Source organism: Hypomesus nipponensis, chromosome 23, assembly GCF_054491055.1.
Source record: "Hypomesus nipponensis isolate SF chromosome 23, ASM5449105v1, whole genome shotgun sequence".
In the NCBI taxonomy this organism is placed as follows: domain Eukaryota; kingdom Metazoa; phylum Chordata; class Actinopteri; order Osmeriformes; family Osmeridae; genus Hypomesus; species Hypomesus nipponensis.
This window is the reverse complement of record NC_140383.1, coordinates 11153069-11168466: the sequence shown is the minus strand read 5'-3', so window position 1 is coordinate 11168466 and position 15398 is coordinate 11153069. Positions and strand designations below refer to the sequence as shown.

The 15398-nt window shown below is 52.9% G+C and overlaps 1 protein-coding gene across 1 annotated transcript in view; it reads left to right on the top strand.

The window, feature by feature from the left end:
• Positions 1 to 15398, top strand: part of myo16 (myosin XVI) — a 72570-nt gene that overhangs the window by 45343 nt on the left and 11829 nt on the right. Inside the window, exons 23-31 of the mRNA XM_084689740.1 lie at positions 66 to 141; positions 352 to 560; positions 1691 to 1771; positions 3135 to 3340; positions 8384 to 8486; positions 9406 to 9502; positions 9669 to 9921; positions 11911 to 12278; positions 12855 to 14102. Coding sequence (XP_084545866.1) covers positions 66 to 141; positions 352 to 560; positions 1691 to 1771; positions 3135 to 3340; positions 8384 to 8486; positions 9406 to 9502; positions 9669 to 9921; positions 11911 to 12278; positions 12855 to 14102 — 2641 coding nt within the window. The remainder of the gene's footprint in view (positions 1 to 65; positions 142 to 351; positions 561 to 1690; positions 1772 to 3134; positions 3341 to 8383; positions 8487 to 9405; positions 9503 to 9668; positions 9922 to 11910; positions 12279 to 12854; positions 14103 to 15398) is intronic.

The window sequence follows — 15398 nt, the reverse complement described above, 5'->3', positions numbered from 1 at the left end:
GCGCGCGCGCACACGCGCTTTTCCATTGAACGGATCATTTAACATGTCTCTTTTCTGATTGGTAGATGACATATGACCTCACAGGGTCATTGACAAAGAACAAAGACTCCCTCCCTCAAAACCTCCTGCTTGTTATGAAGTGTAGGTATCGAATACACACGCACGCACACACACACACACACACACACACGCAGGTTTGAAAGAACCCATTGTGCTCGAGAGCAGATCCACATGTTGTCCTCTGCTCTGCCAACTCCCCAACGCTGATTGTTTACACACGTTCTAAGTCCTCTTTCCTCCCTCCTCGTTCTCCTCTCCCTCCACTCTTCTCTCCTGTTCCCCCCTCCACAGCCAGTGAGAGCGTGCTGCTGCAGCAGCTGTTCCGCTCCAAACTGACCCAGACCGGTTCCCTGGTCCCGTCCCAGTCCAGGCCAGGTCTGAGGGGGTCCAAAGCTGCCCTGCTCCTACGCAAAATGACCTGTCCCTCCTCCTCCTTCTGCTCCTCGTCCTCCTCCTCCATTACTGCTCGACCTTCCCGGAGATGCCAGGACCTTTCCAAGGTACACACGAGCATTCTCTAATGCTCATGTTGAGCTGGTCCACTTTGTGCCCATAACCTGAAAGGGTCATCTGTCCTGTCGGCTAGCAGTTTGTTTGTGCACGTTTGTGTGTGTGGGTGTATGTGTGTGAATGTAGAGGGACGACAAACATCTTTAAGTGTTTAAATGAGGGACGTTTCCCTCCAGCGTCAGTACAGCCTGAATCAACCATCCCCAACTCTGATTGGTGGGGCCTGCATGGGGGATTGACCAATAGGGAGGGAGGGCTGGGCCATGTGCGTGTGTGTGTGACGCGGTCAGGCGAAAGCAAGGTGTTCCGGTCGGAAAGCAGGCAGCTGTGGCCGTGGATCGATGGGAAAGCAGAACAGAGAATATCTGGAAAAACCACAGGCTCATTCAGATTGCTTCCCACCACAGGGCTAAATATAACCCTCTGAGAATAGGCTTGTTTGTCCTGACCTGCCAACTGATAAAAACACACACACACTCACACATATGACGCACACATACACTAACACACACAATATGTTATAAAAGAGTAGTTACATTTGAACATTCTAAGAGAACACTACAACCCTTTACTCCTAAGCTCCATCCCACCACACACACACACACACGCGACCTCTTTTCTCTATCCAGGTCACTGCATGCTGACGAGTTGTGCATGAGTTTTTTTTTTGCATCAGCACATGTATGAGTGTGTGTGTGTATAATGCACTGTCCTTTGGGATGTCTTCTCAGACCGTAGACCCCTGACTCTGCTCATTAAGAAAGGAGCAGCAGTTAACATAAGACCCCACCCCCGGGATGAACATGACATGTACCAACACTCATATTTTGCTGGAAGACTGCAAGGCAGGGGGGTGGTGGTGGGGGGGGGGGGGGGGTTAGCAAGGTGTATATTAGCAGACAAAATACATATATCTCTGTATCGTGTGAAAAGATGATGATGACGGGGATGATCTAACAGATTTGGGTCAACAAGATGCATTACAAGATGCATTACAGCTTAGCTTTTTCTACATTTCACCTAATTCGATTCCCCTCTCTTTATTTTGTATATATTATTTAATGTTCTCTCTCTTATTTATTGCCGCTCTCTCTCTTCGTCTCTCTTTGTCTCCTCTTAGATGTTGAAGAAGAAGGGAGCGGCGTCCTTCCTCCAGAGGCTGGAGAGGTGTGGTCCCATCACGGTCGCCGTCCAGCTGAGGGTGAGCGGACCAGACCATAATCGCAACCACGCGCGGGACCACACTTCCTTTCACAAGACACGGTCAAAACCTCGGGTCCCACCCGTACATGGGAGCTAAACACAGACCCTTATTCACGCTCCGAATGCCTTCTCCTCGCCCAGACCTCAACGTCGCACTGTTCTCTCCAGCGCCGGAGATGACACAGATAACCAACGCCATTCACGAGGAATGTGTTGTGGCTGTCGGAGCCGAACCCGACCGGAACCGCGGGCCCCTGCTGGTCACCACAGGCCCCGGTGGGCTTGGCTTGTGACATAGCTTTGGTGCTGCGGTTAGAATGATGGCAGTGTGTGGTGCAGAGAGCAGTGCTGTGGGACCGAGAGTCTCCAGACTCCCACTGAAGGAGACGGGGAGCGCGAAGATGGAGGGGGAGAAGGCGGGAAGAGGAAAGGGAGAGGGAGAAGGAAAAGAGGAGGAAGGGGGTCCGAAGGGGAGAGGGAGACAGAGAGAGGGGGGGGGGGGTGGGAGAAAGAGAGGGAGAGAGAGTGAGAGAAATAGGGAGAGGGAGAGAGGGAGGGAAGGAGGGAAGGAAGGAAGGAAGGAATGAGAGTGAGGGAGAGGGAGAAGAAGAGAAGGAGTGAGTGAGTGGGAGGGAAAGAGTGGGCCGAGGAACGATGCCGTACCAAGCCATGCATAAAACCCAGTGGAGATGAATGAATGAACAATGAACAACAGCCTGTGCGAGTGTGAACACGAGCACGCGCGCGCGTGTGTGTGTGTGTGGGCGCGCGCAGTAAGTAAGTAGTTGACGTCACGGCTACACAGTCCGCTCCTCAGACACACTCTTGCACACGTGCCAAACAGGGACTGACGTCTTTAAGGAGTGGTAAGAAACGTGCGCACGTCCACTCTGTGTGTGCGTGCGTGCATGGGACCAGCGAGTGCCAATTGGCTGGGCACAAGAAGCAAGGTTGCCCCCACACACCCTCGACAAGGCAAAGGGCTCTTTGTAATTCTGGTCCCTACAGGGGCAACACACCCTAACTAATCAGACAACTTCGTCACACACACACACACACACACACACACTCACAACATGACCTCACACTTGCCCGAGAATACATCAAGAAATGACTTCCCCCCTCCCACCCCCCCAACACACAGACACACACAAACGGTACTACAGGAAGGGATTCTCATGCTGCAGGGCCTCATAGAGCCTGAAAACACCACATCCCAGAGGCACCCGGCGCTAAGGGCCACACCAACACCTGTACATGATAAAAGAAGACCCCTAGGGGCAGACACACTCAATCACAACAAACGGAGAAACAAAATGAACCCCCCCCCCCGTCTCCTCCCCTCTGCTCCCTCCTCTCAGAACTCCCTCTCTGAGCTGGTCGGCAAGCTGCAGGCGTGCACGCCTCACTTCGTGGAGTGCGTGCGTCCCAACGGCGGTGGCGCAGCCGACGCCTTCGACAGCGTCCACGTGTCCAGCCAGTTGCAGTACGTCGGAGTGCTGGAGATGGTCCGCGTGATTCGCTATGGATACTCGGTCCGCCTGCCCTTCAACAGCTTCCTCAGCAGGTTGGTACCACGAGTAGACGAGGCCTAGTACTGAAGTACGCGCAGCGAGTCCACGACCTTGGTTCCTGTTCCACCCGCCTCTTCGACAGCAGGTGTAGTAACCTCCCCGCGGTTGTGCCCTACAGAAGCCACATACCTCATGCTGTACACACTCTTACTGCTAATGGAGCTTTTAGGCTTTTAGTTCTCTCCCTCCCTCCCTTTTTTTCCCTCCGTCTCTCGATCTCATTGACTCTATCTTTTCATCTCTCTCTCTCTCTCTCTGCTCTCTCTCTCTCTCTGTCTGTCTCTCTCTCTCTCTCACACACATATCTCCGGTCAGGTCAGTGCGACCTAAACCAAACGCACAATCCTGGAAGCAAACAGTAACTTCGGATTACTCTTTGCCACATCTAAATGTGGTAGAGGCGGCGCTCACATGCACGAACACATGCACACGAACACACACGGATTGCCAAAGCTGACAGGTCACCGTGACCCTTTCAGCTGTGGGCACAAAGTGGAGTAGCTCGATAGGGGCTTTAAAGAGTGGGATGAGTGCTGTGGACTTATTTGAGCTCTGCAATACACACTTTCACACCTCAGCTTCGCACACATTGACACACACACACACACACACACGCTTCTTGTAAGTGTCAGAGCAACTTTTCTGCCGTGTTTGAGGTTCTTTGTGTCACCTGCTAAACAGCTTCATTACAGACTTTTCGTCCTGTACAGCTTGTCCCTTCCCTTCATCTTCTTTTCTATCCGTCTCTCAGCCCTGCCTCTCTCTCTCTCTCTCTCTCTCTCTCTCTCTCTCTCTCTCAGTCCTGCCTCTCTCTCAGCCCTGCCTCTCTCTCTCTCTCTCTCTCTCTCTCTCTCTCTCTCTCTCTCAGTCCTGCCTCTCTCTCAGCCCTGCCTCTCTCTCTCTCTCTCTCTCTCTCTCTCTCTCTCTCTCTCTCTCTCTCTCTCTCTCTCTCTCTCTCTCTCTCTCTCTCTCAGTCCTGCCTCTCTCTCAGTCCTGCCTCTCTCTCTCTCTCTCTCTCTCTCTCTCTCTCTCTCTCTCTCTCTCTCTCTCTCTCTCAGTCCTGCCTCTTTCTCAGTCCTGCCTCTCTCTCTTTCAGCCCTGCCTCTCTCTCAGTCCTGTCTCTCTCTCTCTCTCAGCCCTGCCTCTCTCTCTCTCTCTCAGTCCTGCCTCTCTCAGTCCTGCCTCTCTCTTTCAGCCCTGCCTCTCTCTCTCTCAGTCCTGCCTCTCTCTCTCTCTCTCTCTCTCAGCCCTGCCTCTCTCTTTCTCAGCCCTGCCTCTCTCTCAGTCCTGCCTCTCTCTCAGTCCTGCCTCTCTCTCTTTCAGCCCTGCCTCTCTCTCTGTCTTGCCTTTCTTCTCCATCCTCCTTCCTGTTCTGTCTTTCTACACATTACTTCTTAAATGGACATGTTTTTCTCTCAGAGAGAACATCTAATGCCTCTCTCTCTTTCTCTCTCTCTCCCTCTGATTCTCATTCTGAGAATCTTTGGGTCGGCCAGAAAAGGAGATTGTTGCTTTTTCTCTCTCTCTGTTCTCTCTGTTCTCTCTCTCTCTCTCTTTCCATCCCCTCCCTCCATCCACCTCTCTCTGCTGGCGGATGGGGGGGATTACAAAGGACATTCCTGACAGATAATGAGAGAGGACACTACTGACCACATGACTTCCCAAAAGTTTCCACTACCTCGGAGTAAACACCAGAGTGCTGTCGGAGGTCCTGCCAGGGCACACTCACACACACACACACACACACACACACCTACACACAGTCTCTCTCTCTCACACACACACACACACACAGGGATAATTTATGAGGGAAATATTTACCTGGCTTTAGGTGATATGTGTCCACTGACGGATCATTAAGGTATACGCTAAATGACTCGCTTGAAACTGTAGGTGCAATCGCTGACAGTCGCGTTGTATGCTGTTCAACCCTACCTACCCCGGGGAGGAGATGTAGAGGTAGCGTGTAAACAGTGGTCAAACAGCTGCCTGACCCACTGAGGGGACACCAGCAGTGTGTATGCCTGGACAGCGCTATTGTATTTTTTGATGGATGTGCTTTGTAGAGCTGTTCCTTATTGTTGGAGTTGTAATGGGAGAAAAAAAAAACTGTTTTGAGATGTGTGTATGCGTCAGCAGGGTGTGTGTGTGTGTGTGTGGTCAGCAGGGTGTGTGTGTGTGTCAGCAGGGTGTGTGTGTGTGTGTGTGTAGAGGCGGTTGGTTGTTTGGCGTGACGTGGGTACGATGGCTTGTCAGGTTTGCGTCACAAAGATGGAGCGTTCAACACAGAGAAAAACTGTCAACAACAACCTTGTGTGGGTGTGCGCGCGGTGCGCGCCGCACTTGCGTTCGCGTGTCGCCGCGCATACGTCGGTAGTGTATACGTTGCGCTGCCAAACGGCCTGTTGACACACGATACAGATACAGACGCGTGGTACTTTGAGGAACATCACCGTGCATTCGCACACCACACCTGCCTGTCGTGTGTGCAGATGCGTCTCTTTGGTACGTTTGAATGGGCGTCGGCGTGTGGGCCGGCCTCTCAGTATGCCTATAGTCAGTACACATGTGTGGCTCCTCGGTTTCTGAGTCAAGGCTATGTTTACTTAAAGACTTAAAGAGAGGAGCCTGCCAGACACAAAGGCCCCATTCACACGCGCCTGTTGGCCATTCGTGTGTCTCTGCGTACACACAGGCACACACACGCACACGGACGCACACACACACACACAGGCGCACACGCACACTGGGCCACTGGGCCGCGGTGAATGAATGCAGAGACGGATGGAGGAACGGAGTGTGGGGGCGGGGACGCGAGGCGGCGTTCACAGAGACCTCCAGTTCTATCCCTCTCCTCCTCGCTTTCTGTCTCTCCGACCCTTTCTCTGCCATATCTCGGACTTCTTTGCGAACTCTCTCTCTGTCTCTCTCTCTCTGTCTCTCTCTCTCTGTCTCTCTCTCAAACGCTCTCTCTCCATCTCTCTCTTTCTAAAAGACCCCTGTCCTTGACTAATCAAGATGACAGCCTAATAAATCAATCCCTGATCAAGAGCTCACACTAGCACACACACACACACACACATTTACACACAGACACACTATGCAGGGCCCTACACTAAGTCATAGTGACGCCCGAGGCCAATCTTATCGAGTAGGCTGGTTCAGATGATTTACGAGCAAATCTATTTTATAGTTGCTTTTATTTGTCTTTTATGATACAGTTGTTGTTTTGTGACCAGGTTTATTCTCCAGTGGTGTATAAGGTCAGAGTAGACCACTTGAACCTTGGTCTCTGTAAACCCTCCGGTGGAACCCAGTAGAATCCTGCTCTGTGCTCCTTATCTGGCTCTCCTCGCTCTGATCCTCTCTCTCCCTTTCCTCGCTCTCCCACTCAATTCCTCTGCTCTCCCTCTCCCGCCCCCCTCTCTTTCGACCTCTTCTTATTACTCCTCTCCGGTGCTGAGACATGCATGAATCCACAAACAAGCATGCGTCTTCATGGATCATGCTTATTGACATGAAGGCACCCGGCGAAGATGCTGGATAAAGGCTCTCCTGCTTGAATGACCCAACCTCACATTCCTACAGTGTTGGTTCTCCACCACATCCAGGCATGGCATTAGGACTGCGTCTGTCTCACCAGAAAACCCTGACAGACATCTTAGCTTATTTAGGTGCGGCTTAGTTGGAGAAGCGCCCGTCCCTCCGTTAGCCCTCGCTTTTCCCTTCCCTCAAGCCTGCTTATCCCTTCAGCAGTTCCCCATAGCTATGGTTCGGGTGATGAGACGATAGCCACAATAGTGGCTTACGCAGGCTGACGTAGCGTCCTGACAAATCATCTTTACATGCTTGAAGATGGGGGGGGGATCAGCGTGGGCACTTATGTCCCAGTCACAGAGGGACCAGCACACCACTCCGCCCCACCTTCCCCCAAGCCCCAGTTTGAGCTCTTATCACTCTAGACACCCTTGGTCGCTCCAGTGTGATAGTAGCCCCTTGGGTCTTGTAAAGTCTGTCTCTATCCACGGTTTTCATATCCACACAGAGAAGGTCAGGGGTTTACAGAGTGCCTTTGGCTTTTATGGCCCCTAGAGGAACCCGTCCATTCTGCATGGGCCAGGGCATCAAGCAGGAAGGGGCCCTGTGCTGAATCGAAACGCACCCCTCTCACAGGGCTTATCTGGATAGGACCCCTTCAAACCGCTTCCAACCCCTCCGAAGCACTCTCGGCAAGACACTCTCTCAGAGACACACTCAGAGACGCAAACACAGTCTTTGTCGCACGCACAAACACACACTCACACGAGGTCGATGACGCACACAAGTGGTTTTATATCTCCAGCCATCTGTTGAGGAGCCCCAACTCATTCAACTGGGGCATTCTGTGACATCATGACACGGGAACAGGTTTACCCTGCCATCTCTTCACCTCCCTTGTTGGTATAACCAGTCACATGCGGCATCCTGAAAGCCCACACGATAACCCTCCTCTGACAAGTCCTACCAGTGTGTGTGCCTGTTCACGCGTGCTCATGTCGCCGATGTTTTTCCCAACCTGTCTGACCACAACACTGACCCTCTCTGTCTCCCTCCTCCCGCCCCCGACACATCTCTCCAGTCCAAAACAACCCCCGCCCCCGCCCTTCACCCCCACGGTCAGCAGTTGCTCCAGGCAACACCAATAGCAGCAGATGTTGTCGTTCTGGCCTGCCCGTAGACCCCTGTTAACCCCTGACCCCTCTGGTTCATGAAAGGATATAATCACCGGGTTTGCCTTTCAAATGCACAGGTGGTGGCATGCTAACATTCTTGCGCTGCTTTAAAAAAAATGGCGTCTCTGTTTGACGCGTCTCTCCCTGTCTTGGCAACTGAAATCAGTGAGTTAGCTCATGTGGGTTGATCTCCTGTCTGTCTATAGCATGCAGAAGTAGTGTATATTGTACTTTACCACAGGATAAGATATTTGTATTTTTGTTTACGTTGTGTGTGATGGTGTGAGTACTTCCTGTGGGGTGATTCCTGTTTCCTGTCTCTAGGTTTAAAGAACTGGTGGACACCACTCTGGCAGACAAGAGGAAGTTGTCATCGGAGGAGAAATGTCGCTACATACTACAGCAGTGTAAACTGCAGGGCTGGCAGGTGTGTTCCTCCACCGCCTCTCTCTTACTTTCTCTGTCTGTCTCTCTCTCTTTCTTCTTCTCTCTCCCTTCCTCTCTATTGCTCATATTTCCTTTCCATCTCTTGCTTTCAGTCTGTTTCTCCTCACTCCTCACCGTCTACCCCTCTCTCTGCACCCCATTTTTCTCACCCTCTCTCCCCTCTTCCTGTCTCTCTCTCCATTCTCAATTAAATTCAGTCACAAAAGATGTGAGGAACGATTTCCCACGTCTGAATTCCAATAGGCTCCTTATTTAATGCTGCCCCATCTGCCCCTCATCACCATGACTCTTAACAACACACACACACACAGTCTAGGGTGGCCCCCTCCCCCCGCTGTGCCTCCCAGACTGCTCTGCTGCTGTTGTGTCTGAGAGTTGGTGACCCCCAGAGGTCACAAGACCCCCGTCTCGCACGCACCCGCACACGCTCACGCACGCCGTCACAATGCCAGACAGACACTTTCTCACACACGCCCCCGCCCCCCGCGCACACTCTTTGTTTGCGCGGAAGAATGAACGGCGTGTCTATGGGAGCACGTCAGCCAGCGGTCTAAACACCTGTCTGGCACGATAGCGTACAACCTCACGGCGGCCCCGCCCCCACCCCCACCCACCCCGACGCCCGCCATGACCCCGCTGTAGGAACAGCAGGCCATCTGCACGACAAAATACACCCCGATTCCCCCACCCCTCCCCAACACACACACACACCCTATTGCCTACACACCCGTTCTCTCTTCCATGTAGCACTCAGGCACAGGGACTGCAGAGCCGAGGTTTTCCGCTCAACCAACAGGTCACAGGACGAAGGAAGCCCATCGTTGGTGTCTGACAGAAGCCTAAAGTGCATTTCCTCTTTCTCTCTTTTGGTCTTTGGTCTTTCTCACTCTCTTTCTCAGATGGGCAGCAGCAAAGTGTTTCTGAGGTACTGGCAGGCTGACCAGCTCAACGACCGCTGTCACCAGCTTCACAGGAAGATTGTCACCTGTCAGAAAGGTACCACAGCTCTTTCTGACACTCTGTCCTGTGTTTGTGCGTGCAAGTGTACAGAACTAGGAGTGTTTATATGTAAATGTATCTCTCTCTCTCTCTATCCCCCTCCCCCCCTCTCTCTCTCTATCCCTCTCTCTCTCTCTTTCTCTCTCGCTCTCCCTCTCTCTAGTGGTGCGAGGCTGGCTGACCCGACGGCGCGTGAGTCACGTGCTCTCCCAGACTGACGGCTGTCGTATCCAGCGGTTCCTGCAGGGGGCAGAGGACCTGGGCCTGCAAACCTACGACCACCTGGTCATCCAGAATGCCTCCGACATCGCCCGCGAGAGCGATCGCCTGCGCTGCCACGGCAACGGTGTGGGCAGCAGCCCACCGCTCGGGGAGAGGCCCGAGCCGGTGGGCAAGGAGGAGGAGCCTGCCAAGAGGTTAAGGACCGCCCCCATCTCATTAGCGTGCGTTTGGTGCCCGTGATGTCTGATTAATGGTGTCATTGAATCCATGTGGGACACTGGCTTTAATAGCGCATCATGATTGATGGCTGGATAATGAGCTGAGCCATCAACATGCGCTAGTGGTGCAATGCCCTGCCTCTGCAGTACAGCCTCCCTATGGTGTTAATCAACCTCCACTTTGCTTAACCTCGCTGCATACGAGCCTGGAGCTCGCATGCGGTGTGCTACGGCAGCGTGGGTCTCTGGTGCTCGGAGACAGAGGGAGGGAGGGAGGAACAGAGGGAGAAAACCGGACACTCTGGAACATGAATGTGGTCCTTTCACAAGATGCTAGCGCGCCGAAGACGAGGGAGCGATTGGCTTGTTTTGACGACAACAAAGCTTTTCTTGTCTGCTACTACTTACAGCCTGCTGCAGGAGACCAGCGTGCACACCAACCAAACAACACACACACACACACTCATTCATTCACACACACACCTACCCACACATACACACACACACACACCGTTTCTGCCTGTCTTCTGTGTGTCCTTCTGCCTGTAACGGTACATCACGTGCTGGTGCGGGATGCTAAAGGGGAACAGGTGAAGGGGACGGAGGGGAGGGGGGGATCCCCTTTTTCTAATTTCCAGTGTTCCCTCTTTATTCCCCTCTCCTCCTCTGTCCTTAGCGTCGTATGCACTCGCTCATTCTGTCATCGCCCGGGGGGGGGGGGGGGGGAAGCAGTTAGCCTACTGGCTTCTGTGTTTCTGCGGGTGTGTGTGGTCAGGATGCCTGGGATGTTATTGGGAGAGAGTCCAACAGATGTGATGAAAGGGAAATACACACACATACAGTATACACACACGGAGCACACACACAAACCACTGTTTTCCCTTTCATCCCGAGGGGCCAACTGATGGCTCCCCAGATTAAAGGAAAGAATAAGAAGCTTCGGATGATCTCAGTATCTCAATACCCTATTGTCAAATTACCACATGCAGATTAGACTTCAAGATACAGACAGTAGAAAATAAGCAGCTTGTTCTTTGTTGCTTTTTGTCCCCGTCATCCCAACCCTGGTGTTGCGCTGATGGAGACGATAATGCTACAGCTCTCGTCATATAGCTGGGAGCTCTTTGAGAGTTAGGATGATATTTTGTCCCAGGGCCTCATGTACTAACGCTTTTGCGTCCACTTCAGGTGTATTTGTTTCGCAACGTGCGCTTAAAAGCATGTCGAGGTATGTACAAACATGCTGCACGTGAGGTAAAGCGCATACTGCCTGTCGCGGAAACTGAAAATGGCACACCCGTGTAAAGCACACCTCTATTTTGCGGTGAAAATTCTCCGTCTGTTAAAAGCAGGCGTAAACCAGGATGCGCATATGCCTCCTGGTGAAATGGCAGCAGTAACCCGAGCAAGACGAAGACATAGGCCAAAAGATTGTTGCCACAAGGATCACACTTTTTGAGTTGAGTGAACACAAAATCATTACGCGTTACAGATTAAGCAGCCATGCAATATTACAGTTACTGGAAGAAATCAACGATTACATCGAATCTCCGACATTCTATTCCAGCAGTTGTTAAACTCTCCGCTACATTACAAATATTGGCATCAGGTTCATTTCAAATAGTCATCGCTGTTTTGACTTTGGTGGCTGATCCATGATAGAAAGAGAGAAGGAGGCCCATTCAATTATGCGTTTAAATGCTCGCAAATGTACGGTACAGCGGGCGGAGAAAGGCGCTGATGTTACCCAATAACCTGCAGGTTTCGTAAATACGACGTAAACTGAAGTATGACAGCGTGCACTTTCTGCGTCTTGGCCATGGCGCTAGTAACGTTACGTTTGCAAATGTACGTACATGAGGCCCTCAGTGTCTTGTGTCAAAGACCATGGAATTATGTAGTGGTCGTGTGTGCCCTTGGGAGTAAATGTTTTGCCATTTTGGTCACACTTCTTTGTCTCTCCAGAGTTGCGGAGAAGACTGCCAGAGCAAATGAGGGCAGTCGGACCATCCGCCACTTCCGTTCCAGCTCCGTGCCTATCCCCCTGACCATGGAAAGCTTGGTATATCCCAGTGCCAGCCCATCCATCAAGCCTGCTCTGGCACAAGCAGGTCATACCACTGAGGATGGGGGAACGGGGGGAACCTTGTCCTCCCCACGGAAACAGCCTCCCCCGAAGCCTAAGAGGGATCCCAACACACGTTTGAGTGCGTCCTACGAGGCTGTCAGCGCTGGGCTCACCCTGGGTCCTAGAGAGAGCCCCACCCCTGAGGGCTGTGCATCCCCTTCTGGCAGCCCCCCCAAAAATCAGCTGTCTCCCACAGACCCCTCAGGTACATATCAAATCCAACCTTTCAGACCCCCATGTACACAGACTCAGATATTTTCAATTTTACGGTTGTATAGACTTGATGTCAGTTCTAGGGTAGTATAGACTTGGTGTCAGTGCTACGGTAGGATAGACTTGGTGTCAGTTCTACGGTAGTATAGACTTGGTGTCAGTGCTACGGTAGGATAGACTTGGTGTCAGTTCTACGGTAGGATAGACTTGGTGTCAGTTCTACGGTGGTATAGACTTGGTGTCAGTTCTACGGTAGTATAGACTTGGTGTCAGTGCTACGGTAGTATAGACTTGGTGTCAGTGCTACGGTAGGATAGACTTGGTGTCAGTTCTACGGTGGTATAGACTTGGTGTCAGTTCTACGGTAGTATAGACTTGGTGTCAGTTCTATGGTAGTATAGATGGTGTCAGTTCTACGGTAGTATAGATGGTGTCAGTTCTACGGTAGTATAGACTTGGTGTCAGTTCTACGGTGGTATAGAGCCTTGTTCACCAGGCTTTTGCTTCTCCATCTCTTCAGCGCTCTTTTTCTGTCCGACTCAAACGCCTGTCCTCTCCCTTTCCTCAGCCCTCTCCAAGCCCCGCCCCCACAGCGACGACTACACCGCTATGCGCAAGGTCCCGCCCCCCAAGCCCAAGCGCAGCCCCAACACCAAGTTGAGCGGCTCCTACGAGGAGATCAACGCCTTCTCCCTTCACCTGCAGCTCCGCCCGGCCGACGTCAAGCTGGCCCTGCTGTCCCGCGTGGGAGGGCTGGGCGGGTTGATGCAGCGCGCCGCCTCCATGGATGGCCCACGGGGGGCGGCGCTGGGCCACGGCCGGGACGACGAGGAGGACGTGTACATAGAGATGGTGGGGGCCCACCCTCGGCACCCCCGCCCCCCCTCCAGCCTGCAGGACCCCTCGGAAGCTCCCAGCAGCCCGCCGGACGCAGAGGCCGTCTATGAGGAAATGAAGTACTTCCTGCCCGAGGACGGGTCACTTCCTGTGGGCACCGCGAGCATGGCGAGCAAGCTGGAGGCGCTCGGACTGGGGGCGCCGGGGATGGGGATGTCGACCCATCAGGGCAGGGAATGTAAGCGGGTAGTGGTGGGGGTGACTGCTGCCGTGGAGATACCCCTCGTCCCCAGCGCTGGGGCGGGGCTCGCGAAAGCCGCCCAGGGGAGAGAGGGAGGGTGTGACATCCCCGCCCCCTTCCCCAACCTGCTCCCTCATCGCCCCCCCCTCCTGGTGTTCCCCCCTTCCCCAGTGACCTGCTCCCCTGCGTCGGATGAGTCCCCCCTCACCCCCCTGGAGGTGAAGAAACTGCCCGTGTTCGAAACCAACCTGAACTACCCCAGCGGGGGGCCCGACTCCCCCATCTCCCCCCAGTACTCGCGCCAGAGAGCCGACTCCTCCCCAAGCCTCTCCATCCTCATGCCGGACAAGTCCACCCCGCCTCTCACCCCGCCTCCCCCCAGTGCCCTCCCTCCCCCCTACAGACCCCCCTCCCACTTCCCCTTCCCCCCCGAGGTCAACTTACTGTCTCTGACCCGGGCGGCGTCCGTCACAGGGGGGTCCGACTCATCCAAGCCCTCCTCCTCCAAACCCTTCTCCTCCTCCTCCCACCCCCTGGGGAAGCCCCCCCCCTATTCGCCGGTGAAGTCGAGCCGACCCGAGCCCCGGCGGGCCCACTCCTGTTCCTCTTCTCCCCTCCTCTTCAACCCAGCCAATGGGAGATCCCTGACCAGCCCCCTGGACGAGCTCAACACTCTGTTCAACTCCGGGCGGAGCCTGCTCAAGAAGTCCACGCCCGGACGCAAGATGAGGGATGGAGGTGAGACAAACACACGCCCTCGCGTTACAGTATTTCACACACGCCGACTCATGCACGCATACTTACTGACGCATACGCCCAGGAATTCAGCGCTGTCTGTCTCTATCTCTCCCTCTCCCCTCGGGTATCCTTTGTTTGTTATAATTACGATTGCATTAGAGAGTGTGGTCTTCTACAGGGATTTACGATGGGTTGAACCTAACCACACCTGGCCAACACCCCATCCTGTTGGGAAATCCTTCTTGGCTGTGCAGGCGTGTGTGCGTTCCTTGTTGGAATTTGGGTGGTTGGGGTGTAGCAAATGACCTCCACTTTCGTGTAATCATTCACACAGTCCCAATCAAGGTATCAACCATGTTCATGTCTGATGATTTATTGGGCTTTTGGTGATTACCTCTAAGGGGTGGGGGCGTGGAGATTCATCTGTGTGTGTGTGCATGTATGTGTGTGTGTGTGTGTGCGTGTTCTCTTACGGCTACAGCAGCATAAAGGATAAGGCACCTAAAAGATCATTATGTATCAGTAATAGCATGTTATAGGGCACACTTTGCTGATTACCTCCTCTTTTGAAAAATTGTTTTGGTATCTGTGGAATATATGCCCTGAGCATATATTACACTTTGTTACATATTGACCAATTTAGCTTCAGCAATATTGGGCCCAGTGTGTGTGAATGTGTGTGTGTGTGAGTGTGTGTCCCACTTTTTCCAAGCCATCTATTATGTTCTCCTGTGTACTGGCCTTTAGACCCCATATAGCTACATGCTGGCATGCTAACGAGCTAGCTCAGCCTTGCAAGCTTCTTTATGTAGTGCTGGGCATGATGTAGCCATGTGTGTTCACCAGTGTAAGGCCGCCACACACAGCTAGCTGTGACCATGATGTAGAGGCTAACCTTTGTAAAAGGAGGGCAGCAGAATTGATCACACACGTTGTTGTGGAGGTGACGAGGGTCTCTAAGCATACAGATTCTGAACGAGAATCGTATCCATATTTGAATTGGTGTGGTATATCTGAGTTTCGTAGCTTCAGATCATCACATCCTTCGTAAGTAATAGATTGTTTAAAGCATGTCGGACACCCCACGCATCGTCATAGTAACAGTCCGTAATCATGCCCAGCTACAGAACCAGTACAGCCACAATATAGAAGGATAATCTATCCTTCAAGGAGCGGAAAGCACTAAAACTAACGATGACATGGGTTCTCTGGCACACGCGATGAAAACACACACATACACGCGTGCGCACACACACACGCCGTGTCCAACTTGTCAGTACCCCAACAACCTGATCG